Genomic DNA, 19340 nt, shown 5'->3' on the forward strand with positions numbered 1-19340 from the left:
TTGATATCAGTGGCGAAGCGTACGAGTAGACAAGGTAGACACTGTCTACCCAAAATTATCCAGTTATTTGTCATTAATTTATCACGTAATTATTTCATGTAATTGTTGAATTAAAATTTAAAAAAATAACACAGAACGTAGTCGTAGTCGCTATCCTTACTATTATTATATAGTATCTAAACATGATTAATCCGAAGGCGCCGAAGCCTGCCGCACCGATTAAGATAAAAATACAGGGCTGACACCCAATTAATGTATACGAGCCCCAGGAAGACACATTGATATTTGTCTTCCGAAATTTGGAGCATATCGAACCAAATACGCATCAAGCAGGCTACAGAGGTCCGGCCGCATTCAGCCTATTACGTATGCAAAATTTACTCGCGGGGAAGACATTTGAGCTTTTGTCTATCGAAGTCGACCAGCTATTTTATTATGCTGTTGAGGGTTATTGTTTATGGACACGCTTGATCTGGTCGGCCGCAATACACATCTTCATACACATACATCTTCAGTTTTGTCTGCATTTGGTGGGGGCGCGTGCTATAGTAATTTAATAATTAGTATTTTTATTTTTGGGTGTATAGAAAAGGTTTTTTTTAGTGGTTATTTATGAACGACTGTTCGATATGGCAATTGTATTTTAGTTGTGTTTTTTTGTAAGTAGTATTTATTTTTATCTATCTATCTTTTTATGCTAGTAGTAATTATTTATTTCTTTTTTATATCACTACATAATTTTCCTCTTTGAGTTAATATTTCATGCGCTTTCATTCTGTATTTCATTAAAGTGCATAATATTGAATACACATTTTTTCTAATTAACGATTTTTATTGTTTGTCTACCCGAAAAAAAAGTTCACGCTTCGCCACTGATTGATATGCTTTTGTCCAATCAGGAAGTTTAATAAGCGGAGTAATTGAAAAGGACTCCTCTGTGGTTTTGCAGGACCATTCGTTAACCATCTCCGATGCGATAACCAGAAAACGAGACAAAGGAAATCTTTCGCGCAATGTATTGCTATCTTTTATGGTTCTAATAAACGATTCCAGTGCGTTGTTTATGGCTGGTGATCCTGGGGCAGCACCTAGGTACCAACTGCGATTTTGAGTTAACCACTCTTCTTTGAAGTATTTAATAAAATTAGTTTGGGTTTTCCATTTCCTCATAAAAAGTTGTGATGCGCTAGTAAAATCTTCAGGAGAAGTAACGGACTGTAAAACATCAATGTCTTGTAATATATTCTTTCGGGCGTTTTTGTCTGAGCAAGTTTGTTCAACCCTGGTTTGCATTTTTGTTTTTGTATGTGCCCAACACATTCTCACAATGGGTTCGGGACCAAAGACTTCTGTAAAAGCATTTTGGATGCTCTTTGCGGCATCACAAACTAATACCGACGGTTGTAGAGAATGTCCGTATACAAACAAAACCCGTTCTTTTAAACTATTAAATAACATGGTAAAATCTTCCTGACGCTCGTTTGTCGAAACTCCTAGACATATCGGATGAAATTCTCTATGTTTATCCCAGCATTCTCGCCGAACCCGGTGTTTTCGACGAAGCCGGCGACGGCGGCGTTAACACCAAAGGCGGCGTTGTTATCTTAAATTTGACACTTGATGAACTAAATAATTTGAGCCTAGGTTAACACGTCAAGTTTTGCTAGAGGCGGGTTCAACTGAGAAATTAGAAGAAACAGATGTTGACCTTGATCGGCTTCAAACATTGCTAGAAAGCTGGAATCTATTGCAACTTTTACCAATGCTAAAAGGTAATTATGAAGAAAATATTATTGAGACCTATTTTAACAATGTTGTTTTTACAACAATGGTATTTTAACAATTTAGTCATTATTTTAGATTGCGGGGGAAGCTTAATTTATCTGTCTGTATTATACTTATGTTATTGTAAAAAATATTTTTATTTGTCAATAATACCATGATATTGTAAGGTACACTTAACGTTTGTCGATAGAGAAGAATATTTAGTTGTTAGTTTGTTTTTAAACATTTACTGGATTTGTGTATCGAAGTTTACCAGTAAAAGACTATAAGATACGCCTCATTCTGGTACAGTTTCTTGTTAGTGATGTTTTACTTTCAAGTAAATTATTTAGTTTGTTTGTCTTTGTTTGTTAGTTACTAGAATTCAGTTGAGTTTTCATGGATGTGTTTAGACTGATGTTATATCGGCTTACGTTATTTTTGTAAATGCAAAATATTTGACATATTTTTTAATAAATTTCTGATTTATTTTTATATTTTTAAAAATTGTGTCGTAGTACACTAAACATTTGTCGACAAAAAAGAATACTTGTTTGTTATTTACTTTTCAACTTACTAGATTTGTAGCGTATCCATCATTCTTTCCCAGTGAAAGATAGATACGCCTCATTGTTTTTGTTTTTTAGTTTAGAGTTCAATCTTGCTTTGATTATTTTTTAGACTGATGTTATTATAGGTTTACCTTATTTTTGTATATGCAAAATATATATTTTTGTTATAAATTTAATTTTGATTTTATTTAAAATGTTAGTACTAATGCGCTTGAATTAAAGTCGGCTCAAACTTTAAACAAAGTCAAATACTAATATATTAATAAACAGTTCATTTTAATTCATAAAGAAAACAATTTGATTTAAACTTACAACTTATAATATTGCTGTAAGTTTTGAAATAAAAGGAACGTATTTTAAAACAAAAAGAACGTAATTTAAAAACAAAAGGAAAGCCAAGGAAGTAAAATCATTTTCTCTTTAAATCAAAGGGATAGCATTTTTATTTCAAATCAAATTTACTTTTAAAATATTATTATCGGCATTTAAATCTATACAGAACTATTATAAAAATAACAGTGTTTCATGTTCATTGAAATAGGTCATTTCAATTGCTTAATGATATTTATTTACTTCAAATACCACAGTGCGACGTTTTAATAGGATTAACCAATTAGAATGACTATGAGCATGCTTACTTTAAAAATGCGTTTAAAATCATTAGACCTGTTATTAATTTAAATACAAACACTAATGAAGCAAAAACATATTGGATTTTAGTTGAATCATTATTATTTTTTTTGATTTTACAATGATTTTTCTTTGAGTGTTGATATACAGAAATATAAAAGTTGCCATGTTAGTTAAAATGGTTACCGCATTTTGTTGTACATCCATAATATTTGATGCTCATTTAAAAATTTCCCTATTTAAAATAATTGATACTTATAGGCATAAAAATTATTTGGATATACATGTCTTTGACTTACACACTGAGGTTGACATAAGTGTGTCTTTCTCTAACACATTATCTTGTAAAAAAAAATAGAAAATTAAAAATTTAAATTGAATTTACGATTAAGACTTATAGGCATATAAATATTCTTAGGAAATATACTTTTCTTGGTCTTACATATTGATCTTGAATAACTTTGTCTTTCTAACACATTATCTGTAGAAAAATTAAAAAATTAGAATTAAATTGAAAAAAAACGGAAAAATATGGAAAAATTGGAGAAATAGAAAACATTGGAAAAATTTTAAAAATAGAGACATTGAAAAAATTGGAAAATTAACATTAATCTTGAAATCAGAATAAAAAAAAATAAAAATAAATTGATCCAAAAATACTCGAATTTATACCTCAATAAGATAAAGTGAAAAATAAATAAATTAAACAAATTACCTTAAAAACTTCTGTATCCGCTCCTTCAACGTCATACCGTCAATGACCTTCACATACTTCCCGATAACGGCGGCAACGTCGGAGGCCAAATAGCCGCTACTAACAAAAAACAAATCCGGTATAAATTCCTTGAAAACGTGCTCGTTCGGTCCCACAATCAAATACTGAAACATCTTATTCACTTTATTGGGACATTGTTCGATTAAGGGCAACATCGAGGAAAAAACGGCGGCCAAATGTGGCCCCAAACAGTCCAGTTCGCACGTACGAATGAACGCATCCCATACCTCGCACGACGTCTCGGGATGTTGAAGGAAATGGGCGGTCTGGAACATCGAGAGAATCTTAAATCTCAAAGGCATAATTCGATTGGTGCCCATAAATCTTAATAAGTCCGCTAAACTCAGTAGGATCTTGTCTTTCTTCGAATGTTCGGAGGTCAATGCCAAATCGAAGTAGAGTAAAAAGGCTAAAAAGTACGGCTGCAGGTATTCTTCTATCGAGGTGGCCGCGGTGGTGTTGTCCTCGTCTAAGAGGAGTTTGAGGCACGTGAGGACCTTTTGGCGTTTCTCGTGGAAGTTTAGTAATAGTTCGTTGAGAATCACCTTTAAAAATAAAAGGGGAGTTAAATAGTATGTAAGTGAATTTGGGACATTTTCTGGGTAAAATTCTACTATTAATATGCTTATTATAAATGCAGTTGACAAATGCAAGTGATTCTACGTCAAGGATTTGAGTAATTAGAGCAGTTTTGGTTGGTGCTTTCATTTCCTAGTAAGTTCTCACCTTTCTTTAATCCGAATTATCTCACTAACTAACTGGAGTATACTTAAAAGAGTTTGAGTCAAAGAAAGGGCATTTCTTACCCAATAATTTCAGATGAGAATGATGTTGTGCCTCAAAAACTTTCACAGCTAGAGGGAATTTCGTCGACCATGGTCCAAGAACCCAAATTTAAGAAAAAAAACACTTTTATTCATTAGACGATGTTTTTTGTCATACATTTGATACCACTGAGAATTTTTTCACATTTTTATAGCAGCAAAGTCTATACAGGGTGTCCAAGATAAGGATGCTGCATGGGGATCTCGGAAACGGTAGGAGATACGAGGTCGGTCAAATTAGAGAAAAGTTGGGCAAGTCGATCCTTAATTAAATACAGTTTCAACCATTTCAAAATTCCGAATACTTCCGGAGATATCCGAAAAAAAACAAAAGCTCTATGTTTATAGATACCAAAAAACTGAAAGCACTTTTTCATTGCCACTATTTAAATTGTAAAGTAAATTTGATATATAAATAGTTTAAATCCATTACAAAGTCCAGTTTAAATCAATTACAACGATGTATCACACATAATATTTAAAAAAATATTATGTGTGATAGAATTGCCCAGTATGTCCTGCACTCTCACAGTCTCAAAGAACACGGTGTTTTCAAAAAACCTGTTCCCGTCAGAAATAAAGCAATAAATGAAAAAAAAGAAATAACCATTCTTCAGTCAGTTGTTGAAGATCCTACAACAACAACAAGGAAAATAGAAACAATACAGGAATGGCAAAATCAACGGCTAATTTTGTTTTAAAAAAGAACAAATACAAGCCTTTAATTACCAAGTTTGTCAAGGTCTCAGACCCGGGGATGATACTCAACGGCTGACATTTTGTGCATGGTACACCATAAAAAGTCAAGAAGACCTTAATTTTCCCTTCAAGGTAATATGGTCAGATAAAAGTATGGTTACAAATATTGGGATTTTTAATCCTTTTAATTCCCATCATTGGGCACAAGAAAACTTAACCCTTTGTGTGCTAGTGTGCCTGCGGTGAGGACACAAAAGTGGTAAGATTTGTTTTTATATTAGAAATAAAATAACTAGGATGATATTTATGTTATCGCTAGAATGCAATTTTGAGAAAAAGGCATTAGTTTTATAGAAAATATATGGTGTGCTCAGGGCAGTGACACCAGTCTCTTAGCCAAATAATTTTCTCAAAATTTCATGAGTATTTTTTTTAACGGTTTTTTTATAGGATTTTATTTTTATTTACAGATAAATTTTATAACAAGCTTATAAATCTCAACTCCAATGACCTGTATGATTATTTGGAAGAAATTCCTTGCGACAACATTAGCGAGTGATGTTAGTGAAGATGAGATTGAAGGGGACGCAGAAATAGTAGGCTCAACGGCAGCGGCGTCGCCAGCAATTGATTTGTTTGACATAGAAAATATGCCTATTACATTTGGGAATGATACTTTGCCCCAAGACGCTGATGCTGACTTAGCCGAATGGAGCAGTGAGGATGAGCTACCTTTGTCACTAATACGAGCCCAAGAAATTCGCAAAAAAACTATATGGACTAACTCCAACTCACACTTTGTTCGAAATTTTAAAGAATTTGAGAAGAAATAGGACCAAACATTCCCACCGATATAGAAACCCCTACCGACATGTTTTTGCATATATTCCCTGAGCATCTGTTAGACCGCATAACTTTTTAAACTAACTTATATGCCTTGCAAAGAAACGGAGGTAATAGTCATGCGTTTCCGCCTACTAATGTAAAGGAAATAAAGGGTTTTATTGCAATAAATTTGATAATGGGCATAAAAAAGCTACCCAGCTATAAGGATTACTGGTCCTCACGATTGGAAATGAGAGATCCATTCATAAGTTCAATAATGTCAAGAGACAGGTTTTCATGGATGTTATCCAACCTGCACCTAAACGACAACTCTGTACAGCCTGGCCGTGATCACCAAAACTTTGATAAGCTGTACAAATTACCGCTTTTGTTAGATGTATTATCTGATACATATAAAAATGCTTTGAAACCAAGTCAACATCAAGCTACTGATGAGTCGATGATCCGATTCAAAGGACGAAGCTCCCTAAAACAGTATATGCCAAAGAAACCAGTAAAACGTGGCTATAAAGTTTGGATTCTTTCCGAAAATTCATGTCAGTTTCAGATTTACACTGGTAAAATAGGTCAAATGACCGAAAAGTCTCTTGGTGGTAGAGTTGTTAGAGACATTACGAGAGACTTAGTTGGAAAAGGATACGAAATATATTTTGACAATTTAATTTTAATTCGGTCGAGCTGCAAAAACAACTGCAAACTGAGTTGATTTACGCTTGCGATACCGTCAGAAAAGATCGAAAGAATCTACCAACAGATCTACTAGATGACAAGCAGTTAGCAAGGGGTGAATTTGATTGGAGAGTTAGCACTGATGGGTTGACATTTTTGAAATGGATGGATAATAGGCCAGTCCATTTTTTAACTAATTATCTGGATCCATGCAAAAATCAATGGGTTTCCCGCAAAAAAAAGATGGTTCCGCCGAAGATGTTACTTGTCCTGAACTACTAAAGAAATATAATACGCATATGGGATACGTGGATAAGACGGACATCCTAAAAACTCTTTATGAGATTGACCGAAAGTCGAAAAAGTGGCGGCATAGAATTTTTTTCTTTTTCATAGATTTATCCTTAGTAAATGCATTCATATTGTATTCCAAAAAGAACAAACATATTAGGGCCATTTATTTATCACGGTTCGCTAACATCAAGTCGTTACCTAAATTTGCTTCAAAATGATTCAAAAGAGCGACTAGACAGCCTTTCACTTGGAATAATTAAAGATTGTTGGTTTCAACAAGATGGGGCCGTACTAAACTCAACTGTTAGACGAGATTATCTATGCATGGAACATAGTGGATAAATATTTGAGCATATCTTATAAATGTTGTAATTTAATTAATTAAAAACTGACGCTACATCAAAAAAACTTTCGAAGACGAACCTTTAATGAAGTAAAGGTTCGTCTTCGAAAGTAGTAAGTAGTAAATTGTAAAGCACAAAAAGTGGCAATGAAAAAGTGCTTTCAATTTTTTAGTATCTGTTAAAACAATGTTGCCAAATTTCGTAGTTTTTTTCCGGAAGTATTCGGAATTTTAAAATGGTTGAAACCGTATTTAATTAAGGATCCAATTGCTCAACTTTTCTCTAATTTAACCGACCTAGTATCTCCTACGGTTTCCGAGAATCCCATGCAGTTCATCCTTATTTTCGACACCCTGTATAATTCAAATAAAAATTGACTTGGCTAGTAAAAACTTGAGAGAAAGTAATAATATTGAAAAGGAATACGGTTGTGGTACTGATTTAAAAAAAAAACTGTATTATCAAGCAGAACATAATATAATTAGTAAATTGGTGCTTGAAGAAAACTGAATTAAAGAGACTCAGTTTGCAATTCAACAGACGGCTTTTGCCTATTTAAAAACTAATTGAATATATGATTAAAAAACATCATTTTTTACATGTGATGTTATCCCCTAGAAGCAAGATTTGGACAACATACATAAGACAAACAAGCGAAGCAAATTATCATATTACTGTGAGTCAGGTCTTAGAATCTGAATGAAAGTGAAAGTTTTTTGAATTTGATTAGATTAAAATCTTCCAAAGGTGGTCATTATTTAGATGGCAGATTTAAATATTACTGCAGATAGTTCTGATACAAATTTAAATAATTTTTTAACAGTAAATTTTTTAGCTTACAATCTCATAATGCTTTTCTCGTCAAACTAAGCCTATATTAGCGAATAGAGCACATAATTTTCCATGTAAAAATTATAAGCTTTTAGGCATTTAATATATTAGTATTTTTTATTCCAATATTAATTTTTATTCGGTTCTTAAAGCATCTGGTTAAGTTTATTCATTTCTGACGACCTGTCTTTCTGTGCGGCCTAGGTTTAGGATATTTTCTGGGTAAAATTCAACTTTAAACATATGTTTTATAAATACGATTATATTTTGTGGGTTCTGAGGATGAATTTGATGGTAAAAACGTGATTGTACGTTAAGGATTTGAGTAATTAGAGCAGTTTTGATTGGAACTTTTGTTTCACTAATTTTCCCAGTAATTTTTCACTTTTTACGATACGAATATTGTAAGTAAATAATTGACATATTCCAAAAAAAGTTTCAGTCAAAGAAAGTGTATTTCTTACACAATAATTTCATATGAGAGTGATTTTTGTACCTCAAAGGCTTTTTCAGCTAGAGGCAATTGTATCAACCAGGGTCCAAATTTCCTACCAAATTTGAAGTTTGTGAAACACATATTGTAACCCCAAGACTTATATTCATAATTGTATCACATTTTTACAACAGCATTCCCAAGAATGGATTTGAGGGTAAAAACATGATTCTGAGTTAAAAATTTCGGTAGCTAAAGCAATTTTAGTTTGAGCATTTTTTTTGCACCCTTTCTTAACGATCTTTTTCTATTCTCACTAAATAATTGGAACATTCTTAAAAGAGTCTTAGTCAAAGAAAGGGCATTTCCTACCCAATAATTTCAGATGAGAATGATTTTGTGCCTCAAACACTTTCACAGCTAGAGGGAATTTTGTCGACCATGGTCCAAGAACCCAAATTTAAGAAAAAAAACACTTTTATTCATTAGACGATGTTTTTTGTCATACATTTGATACCACTGAAAATTTTTTTCACATTTTTGTAAAAGCAAAGTCTGTACAGGGTGTCACGAAAATAATGGGACATAGAACAACAGTAGATTCCTTACGTCAAAATAATGTGATTGAGGTCAATTTGCCTCATCCTAACTTTAATAGTAACTGAAATACAGGGTGTCAAAGTATTATTTCATTTATCGTTTTTTTCTCATAGGTCCATCAACCAATTGACATACGGACATGAAATTTAGAATGTACGAGTCTTTTAAACAGAAAAAGAAAATTTGGAATACGAAGTTTTCGGTAGAGGACGCTCGTTGCGTTAGTTTTTACTTTTTTAGAACCCCTAAATTTTTTTCAGCCCCGTATATCGGTTTAAAAAGTATCAAAATAAATTCCTTTATTAATTTTACATAAAAAAATGTACACCTTATTAAAGTCGCTAAGAGCAACCAATTTCGACATAATCACCATTTTTCTGCGATTTTTGAACGAAAATTGAACTTAAAATATATGTTTTATAAATACGATTATATTTTGTGGGTTCTGAGGATGAATTTGATGATAAAAACGTGATTGTACATTAAGGATTTGAGTAATTAGAGGAGTTTTGATTGGAACTTTTGTTTCACTAATTTTACACTAATTTTAGTAATTTTTCACTTTTTAAGATACGAATATTGGAGATAAATAATTGGCATATTCTAAAAAAAGTTTCAGTTAAAGAAAGTGCATTTCTTACACAACAATTTCATATGAGAGTGATTTTTGTACCTCAAAGGCCTTCTCAGCCAGAGGCAATTGTATCAACCAGGGTCCAAATTTCCTACCAAATTTGAAGTTTGTGAAACACATATTGTAACCCCAAGACTTATATTCATAATTGTATCACATTTTTACAACAGCATTCCCAAGAATGGATTTGAGGGTAAAAACATGATTCTGAGTTAAAAATTTCGGTAGCTAAAGCAATTTTAGTTTGAGCATTTTTTTGCACCCTTTCTTAACGATCTTTTACTATTCTCACTAAATAATTGGAACATTCTTAAAAGAGTCTCAGTCAAAGAAAAAGCATTTCTTACCCATTAATTTCAGATGAGAATGATTTTGTGCCTCAAACACTTTCACAGCTAGAGAGAATTTTGTCGACCATGGTCCAAGAACCCAAATTTAAGAAAAAAAACACTTTTATTCATTAGACGATGTTTTTTGTCATACATTTGATACCACTGAGAATTTTTTCACATTTTTGTAAAAGCAAAGTCTGTACAGGGTGTCCCGAAAATAATGGGACATAGAACAACAGTAGATTCCTTACGTCAAAATAATGTGATTGAGGTCAATTTGCCTCATCCTAACTTTAATAGTAACTGAAATACAGGGTGTCAAAGTATTATTTCATTTATCGTTTTTTTCTCATAGGTCCATCAACCAATTGACATACGGACATGAAATTTAGAATGTACGAGTCTTTTAAAAAGAAAAAGAAAATTTGGAATACGAAGTTTTCGGTAGAGGACGCTCGTTGCGTTAGTTTTTACTTTTTTAGAACCCCTAAATTTTTTTCAGCCCCGTATATCGGTTTAAAAAGTATTAAAATAAATTCCTTTATTAATTTTACATAAAAAAATGTACACCTTATTAAAGTCGCTAAGAGCAACCATTTTCGACATAATCACCATTTTTCTGCGATTTTTGAACGAAAATTGAACTTAAAATATATGTTTTATAAATACGATTATATTTTGTGGGCTCTGAGGATGAATTTGATGATAAAAACGTGATTGTACGTTAAGGATTTGAGTAATTAGAGCAGTTTTTATTGGAACCTTTGTTTCATTAATTCTCCCAGTAATTTTTCACTTTTTACGACACGAATATTGTAAGTAAATAATTGGCATATTCTAAAACAAGTGCATTTCTTACCCAAAAATTTCATATGAGAACGATTTTTGTTTGAACTCAAAAGCTTCCTCAGCTATAGGCAATTGTATCAACCAGGGTCCAAATTTGCTACCAAATTTGAAGTTTGTGAAACACATATTGCAACCCCATGACTTATATTCATAATCCGACATTTCTGGTCATAAACCATTGAGAATTTTTTCATAATTGTATCGCATTTTTACAGCAGCGTTCCCAAGGATGGATTTGAGGGTAAAAACATGATTCTGAGTTTAAAATTTCGGTAGCTAAAGCAATTTTGGTTAGGGCATTTTTTTGCACCCTTTCTTAACGATCTTTTATAGTTAAGTCTCAAGAATATTCTCACTAAATAATTGGAAGATTCTTAAAAGAGTCTTAGGCAAAGAAAGGGCATTTCTTACACAAGTTTCATATGACAACAGGCAAGAGGCAAATCTGTCAATCAGGGTCCAAGAGCCGCCAAATTTCAAGTTTATGAAACACATATTGCAACCTCAAGACTTTTGTTCATTAGCGGACATAATTGGTGATAACTTTGGAACCAATGAGAAAGTTTTCATATTTTTTTCACATTTTTATAGCAACATTGCTAAGGATAGATTTGGATTGATAAGGATAATTTTTTTACATAGGGGGATTCCTCAGGATGGATTTTTAAGTTAGAAACTGTCAAATTTTAAGCAAAAAAAAATCGACTGCCCAAAACCTTACTTTTATATTTTGTTTCCTTAGCCTGGGTCCGCTCAAGTGAGTGCAATTCTCCAAATAATTCAAACACTTTTTGGAATCGGCCGGGGCCATATCGCCAAGGAATAAATGTAAAAACACGTCCCCGTAGTTCCTGGCTATCAGTTCAGACAAGTCCATTTCCATTATTCCGGCCATTTCTTCGATCAGCTTAGTTACATTCGGTTCTACGACCGTTTTGGACACCAGGTGGGGTAGCAGCTTGTTCGCCGACTTTCTAATCAAGTCTTCGGCATTATTGTAACCTGAATTAAAAAAAAAATAAATCTGGATTAACATTTGGACTCTGTAGTAATGAGAAGTGTTGGACAATTAAAGTTGAATCATTAGTTATTAGAAAAATTAAGTTATTACAAAAAAATGTTTTTTATTGGAAAAAATATAAAAACCAAATTTTAAGAGGTTTTGAAAACAACGCTGAAATAGGGGTCTAGGGATTTTGTTATCTGTATTCCATAGGTAGGATAGATATGAACCGATAGGTCTAGAAACCTGAAAATAGGAATATGTATTCCAATTTTCAGGTTTCTAGACCTATCGGTTCCAGAGATGTAATAAATTTGTTCCTATGAACTCCTCTATTTTTTTCTTATATTTAGATTCCAAGGGCGATTTTTTAATTTTCAAAATTTTTTGAAAAAAAAAACGCTGAAACAGGTGTCCAGTGATTTTATTAGAGAAACCTGTGTTCGAATTTTCAAGGCTCTAGCACTATTGGTTTTAGAGATATAATCATTTTGTCCCTTCGAGCTCCTCTATTTTTTCTCATTTTTACCTTCCAAGACCAATTTTTTTAAATTTTAAAACATTTTTGGAAAAAAACCCTTAAATGGTATCCAGTGATTTTATTAGAGGAACATGTGTTCGAATTTTCAAGACTCCAACCCTATTGGTTTTAGAGATATAATCATTTTGTCTCCAGAAGCTCCTACTTTTTTTCAATCTTTAGCTTCCAAGACTAATTTCTCAATTTAAAACATTTTTTGGAAAAAAACGCTGAAATAGGTGTCCAGTGATTTTATTAGAGGAATCTTTGATCCATTTTTCAGGTTTATAGCCCTCTTGGTTTTTAACATATAATCATTTTGTCTCTACGAGCTCCTAGATATTTTTTCTCATATTTAGCTTCCGAGGCCAATTTTTCAATTTTGAAGAAATCGTGGGCGTACAAGGAAAATCCTGTAAGTCCTAAAACTAAAAATATGAAAAAAAGCATTTTAAACTTTCAAGTTTTATGTAAAATCTAATTTTATTTTTTATGTTTGCTAAAGGCATTTTTTGGGTAGTAACATCTGTTTAGAGTTAGTTTAGATTAAATTAAAATACTTTATTTTTTAGAACAAATTGTTTATTAGCATTTTTAAATAATAATTGCACTTAATGGGTTTTCGCTGACAAACTAATCATATTTTTTGAGACTTTTCAGATTTTTCTTCATAAACTGTTTTTCTGAACAAGATAATGAGAAAGAGGCTCATTGTCGAAATCGGAATCAGTTTCTTCATCGGAAATTCCAATACTGGCTTCTTCAATATTTTTTGCAGTAGAAAGAGACTGGTACCACCCATGGAATTCCAAAGGAATAGCACCACTTTTTCATAATTTCAAAAGTTCTTCTTTTTTCTTTGTGCTTATCGGTAAAGGGCCTTTATATAGTTTCTCTAATTTTGTTGGAATTGCTGGTGGTCTACCTTTTCCCCAAATTCTAATAACCTTATAATCGCTGCTATGTTCGTATTTATATTCGATAATATCAGGATGCAATTTCGAATACCGCAAACTTATTATTGGACTTAATGGATTTTTTCTGAGTGTCAAATAATTTATAAACCAATTAAGTGCACTTAATAGATTTTTCCTGAATAATATGTAGTCTCTCCGGACTTAATAACTTGGAAGCTAGACGTATCTCTTCTATTTGAACTATATTGGACTTAACGGGTATTTAGTATGATAGGTTATATTTAAATGGACTTGGCCATGCAAAAAAACGATTTTTTGAAAAAAGTGGACCTACAGGGTTTCCTTTGTACGCCCACAAAATGCTGAAATAGATGTCCAGTAATTTTATTAGAGGAATATATCTTCCAATTTTTAAGACTAAAACTAATAGGGCTATTAGTTTCTAAAATATAATAATTTTGTTCCTAGGAGTCTCTCTATTTTTTTTCTCATTTTATGCTTTCAAGGCCGATTTTTCAATTTAAAAATTTTTTGGAAAAAAACGCTTAAATAAGTATTCAGTGATTTTATTAGAGGAACCTGTGTTTGAATTTTCACGGCTTTAGCACTATTGGTTTTAGAGATATAAACATTTTGTCTCCAGAAGCTCCTACTTTTTTTTAATCTTTAGCTTCCAAGACTAATTTCTTAATTTTAAATAATCTTTAGAACAAACCCTAAAATAAGTATCCATTGATTTTATTAGAGGAATCCGTGTTTCAATTTTCAAGACTCTAGCCCTATTAGTTTTTGAGATATAATAATTTTGTTCCTAGGAGCTTCTCTATTTTTTTCTCATTTTGTGCTTTCAAGGCAACTTTCTCAATTTTTAAAAACGTTTGGCAAAAACGCTGAAATAGGTATCCAGTGATTTTATTAGAAGAATCTATATTCCAATTTTCAAGACTCTAGCACTATTGGTCTCAGATATATAATCGTTTTGTCTCCATGAACCCCTAGTTTTTTTTTTAAAACAAAATCCAAAGCTAATTTATTCACTTACCAATAATGACCGAAGCGTGCACCAAAGACTCTTGCAAAGAAGCACTAATCAAATACTGATTACAATAGCAAAGATGCACGATGGTCTCGCAAATGGCATCGATATTCCGTTTATAAACCAAGAGGATCCCAGAACCGTCCCTGTCGGACAATTTGGCGCATCTGCTCACCGCTATAAATCTATGCATCGATGTAGGCACCATAACGAAATATAAGAAAATCCTCATACACTCCAACTTAATCCGGGAATTTTCAATCTGTCCCAATTCATCCACGGTTTCTATTAAAGTGTTTTGAAGTTCGTACTCGGAATATTGAAGGGATTTTTTCGATAAGCGTAGCAGAGTTGATAGCACCGCGTCTAAAGTTTGAGTTTTCGTTGTTTCCCGTAAAGAAACGTGACGCTAAAATTGTTAAATTATCACTTTAAAGGCTGTAAAAGTTAAAATCAAATTTACCAAGGTGCTCTGGACTGTTCGACGTATAACTCGGATCAGACTTTTTCTTATTAAGACTTTTTTGTCGCCGGCACATTCGATCCAGATGTTCGTGACGTCCGGACTGGAAAATTTCCCAATATGCTCCGATAAACTGGGTAGGGCCTGGATCGCCTTCACTTTCACTTGTTCGGAAGCACGACTTAAATACTGGATAATGGTTTTCAATAAGGTGATGACTATTTGGGCCACGTCCCCGTCGTTTTTCGAAAACGTGACGTTTAACGTCTCCGTTTCGTGGAAAATCGTTTCTTCGGACAAACAGGATTTGCATAAGATCCTGACGGAATCGTTGTTCGTGGAAATTTGTTTGATGAAGTAGCTGGAGGCGGTACAGAGGATCGTAGGAAGGATTTCCGCGATTTTTTCTTGGGCCAAAGGGTTTGTAGTTGGTAAAAGTTTCAGTAGTATACTCGTTATCACTTGGTCCTTGTCAGAAAACAGGTTCAGGAGGTGCGGGATGTTTTCGAGAACCTAAAAAAAGCACAAAAATGTTTTTTTTGTATTTAAATGGGAAAATTAATAAGTGTCTCATTTTCGCCAATTTTATCATTAATTACTAGGACTAGAATAACAGGATCAAAATGTAAGATATGGAAACTTAAACACTAGGCGCGGTCACCATATAATCAAGAAATATAAGTGATTTATAAAGAGAAATAATCTAAATAGGGTTCATCGGGGACGAATGGGCTCTCTGAAACCGACCCGAGAAATTTTCGGGCGAAGCGGCCCACTTAGCCCTGATGAATTATATTAAAAAAATTCGCTAGTGCGTACAAACACACATTTTTTTATTTAATTTTAAAAAATCAACGTAAATTCAGTAAACAACGAAATAAAAAAATTTAACACAAATAATATATGTGTTTTTGAAGGTGGTAGACAATGGTACAGTGAAAACATCTTGTCGGAATTGCATTGTCTTATTTATTTAATGTAACACGACGTTTCGGTTGGTAAGTATCTCCAACCGTTATCAAGTGTAAACTGACGTCAGTTTACACTTGATATTGGCCATCATAATCGTTTCAAACTTTGTCAAAAATGCAAAAAAACTCAGTTTTATTAATTTTATTAAACTTTTTTTATACAAGGTACTGGACTCTGCCACCTCATTTATAATATCTTCATTATCTATTTAATTAAAGATTCAAGCAAATTATCACTTAATCTATTTCTTAGTCTATTCTTAATGTATTTGAGAATGGAAAATGATCTCTCACATGACACCTGGGTTATTGGCAAACTCAAAATGTATTGATACACCGTTGCTAAGACTGAATACGCCTCCCGATACAAGTTATATTTTAAAATAGCAACGTAACAGCAATACACGCAATCCCTGCAAGAGCAAACTGTAATTGTATCTTTCCAATCTCCTTGCACATCGTCCCTATCATCCTCCCCTTCACTGTCATCGCTATCGCTATGATTGGAAATGTCCGTTTTAGCAAACGTTTCTTGAAGAGATAACTTGTAAAGGTCCCAGTTAGCAGCAAAACTTATTATTTCTTCAGGCGTCGCCTTATTATTAAATTTTGCAACTAAATTAGCTATCAAATGCATACTTTTGTCAGGTAGCGAGCTGTTTGCCTTTATTTCTTTAAAATATGCTGGATTAAAAATAGCTAGTTCAGCACAGAGATCTATATTCTGGGCATACCTGTTCGACATTGACTCACATACCATATCCATAATCACATTGTATGTTTTAACATGAAAACTTTTATGTTCGTCTTGAGGAGCTTCGTCAGACGTATTTTCGTCAAAAAACTTTTTAACTCGTCTTTTTCTTGTCTTCGGAAAATCGTTTTCAATATGTCCAATTGACGGTCATCTACTTCGTCATTAACAGAAGACATGAAATCATTAACAGATTTTGTGATCCATTCCATATCCCTCTGAATGGCTTTTAAATGTTGTATTGATGTCTTAATCATCGCGTTGGCTTTAATTAGGTCTAAACCTTTCGTTTGAAGGTATCGCGACAGTGGTCCTGTAATCGAGAATATTTTTAAGAATATATGGGCCATCATAATCGTTTCAAACTTTAAACATTTTAACGTCAAATTAATTTTAAAGTTTTCTACCGTAGATCGGATATCTGGATTAAAATCTGTATCTTTTGAAATGATGTCTAGTGATTCTAGTAGATCTACATATAGCGGGTAAGATTTTTTTTAGCGTTTTTACTAGAACATTCAAGCTGAAATATTTTAGTTAATGCTTGTTCTTTCGACCACCATCGGGTTTCTCCTATAGTTTGTAGTACTCTAAGTTTTGGATCTTGTGACGTTTTTTTCCAAATATCCATTCTCTTATATGACTCTTTAAAGAAAACTGCAACTGAGTTCAGAAATGCAAAAAAGGTTGCCGCCTTAATATGTCCTTTTAAAACATCTCCCAGGACTAAATTCAGTTGCTTTATCTTACTAGTAAATCCGCTATATTTCCCTTGCATGTTAACAGCACCATCTGTTGAATCAGCAATACATTTGTTTATTTTAGTCCGTTTTTTTGTGCAACTTCTCTTATTAAATCTTGAAACCCTTGTCCAGATGTATCATGACAATTTATTACTGCCAGAAGCCTCTCGTGAACCTTTTGAAATTTAGATTATACTTAATATGATTTTAAAAGAAATTAGGCTAATAAATGTTGGAAGCATAGACTAATTAATAATGTATTATAAATTTTAAAAACAATTTTTTTTAAATAAATAATGAATAAATGAATACTACTCACCTGATCACAACAGAATACTGGTCCTTAACCGAGATATCTTGTGTGGTATCTATTTCTAGAGAAAACATTCCAGACTCTTTTATTTCTTCACAAATAATTTTTTAAATTTTATTTGTTATTAAAGTTATAACTAAATTTATGGATGTTTTTGAAATAAATGTTAAAAAATTCCCTGATCTTTGTTTAACACCAGCATTTTTAAGTTTCTTACTTTTTTCAATAATTTTGTCTAGATGTTGTTTTAGTATTATATCGTATTTGGCAAGAAGTAGGATAATTTTTAAAAAATTGCCATGATCCTTATCAGCATCATCTAGCGTATATGCAGCTTTATCAGCGTTTCCTCTGTAAAAAATACGGAATTATAGATTTTGATTTTTTTTCCATTTGGGTTGGACGCGACAAAAATTAAGTTTATTACCGGCGCTATGAAATGTTTATACATATACTATAAGAAAAAAAACTATATTAATACTAAAATCGAGAATAAAATGAAATAAAATCTAAAAAGCAGAAATAGATAAGTGGGTACTTACCTATAGGATAAACCCCTGTTTCCAATTAATTTAATAACATCTAACACTTTGTGAAGAATTGGTCCATTACGGGAAATTTCAGAATTTCTCTTTTCTATTACTTCGGGCCTTAATATATACTTGTCTATTGTTTTATTGGCTGCAAATCTTATATACGATTGTATATTCCTTGTATGGAGGTTTGACGATTCATGTTCGTTTAACCTCTGGTGTACATGTTTCCAGTCTCTCATACCTTCAATAAAACTGTTTGACTCATTGGTGCCACAAAATGCCAGGCAAATAGAGCAAAATAGCGCAGATTTGCCTGTGCTGTATGTTAGCCACTGCCTTTGGGTGTCATTATCTCTATCAAATACTCTCTGAATGTTAAAAGGTATCTCTTTCTGGCTTTTAGACCTCTGCGGATGATATTCAAAAAATCGGATTAATTCATCAAAAACTGGACGTTTAAAAAAAATGTCTCTTCTGTCATTTGAATTAAAATTCTCAGTGGAATCACTTTTTGGTGTACTTTCCCGACTAGTACTGGGAGAATCAGCATTAATTATAGTATCACGTTCACGTTCATTTAAGTTTACCGGTTTTAAAAACGAATCTAAATTTTGGCATTTACTTGCCTGCTCCATCAATCGCTTTTTCTTCCTATCCCTTTGTTTTTCCGCCCCTCCTTTCCTTTTTCCTTTATCCATCCTGTTATCCCGGTTTATGAATTTTTTGGCAAGGCACGATAACGATAATAATATAGTAAGTATAATATGTAACAACCACTCACAAAAATCACCCAATTCAGTTCACTCCGAAATTCGAAGAACTATTTCCTACGGCGGCGGCGCGGCGCGTACAGGACTTTAGCAAGACGGAATGACATCTAAGTTCGGAATTGGTGGATATAAGGATTGTTATATCCACCAATTCCGAACTTATTAAAAAACTAGATGTTGACAAGCCTCTCATTATAACGACTCTCACGAGATGTGTA

The 19340-nt window shown here is 32.8% G+C and overlaps 1 protein-coding gene across 1 annotated transcript in view; it reads right to left on the reverse strand.

The window, feature by feature from the left end:
* LOC126734830 (serine/threonine-protein kinase ATR) overlaps window positions 1–19340 on the reverse strand; it is a 76157-nt gene that overhangs the window by 51576 nt on the left and 5241 nt on the right. The window contains exons 2-5 of the mRNA XM_050438590.1: window positions 15036–15548; window positions 14579–14981; window positions 11818–12098; window positions 3682–4286 (exon numbers count right to left, since the gene is read on the reverse strand). Coding sequence (XP_050294547.1) covers window positions 3682–4286; window positions 11818–12098; window positions 14579–14981; window positions 15036–15548 — 1802 coding nt within the window. The remainder of the gene's footprint in view (window positions 1–3681; window positions 4287–11817; window positions 12099–14578; window positions 14982–15035; window positions 15549–19340) is intronic.

Source organism: Anthonomus grandis, chromosome 4, assembly GCF_022605725.1.
Source record: "Anthonomus grandis grandis chromosome 4, icAntGran1.3, whole genome shotgun sequence".
Lineage (NCBI taxonomy): Eukaryota > Metazoa > Arthropoda > Insecta > Coleoptera > Curculionidae > Anthonomus > Anthonomus grandis.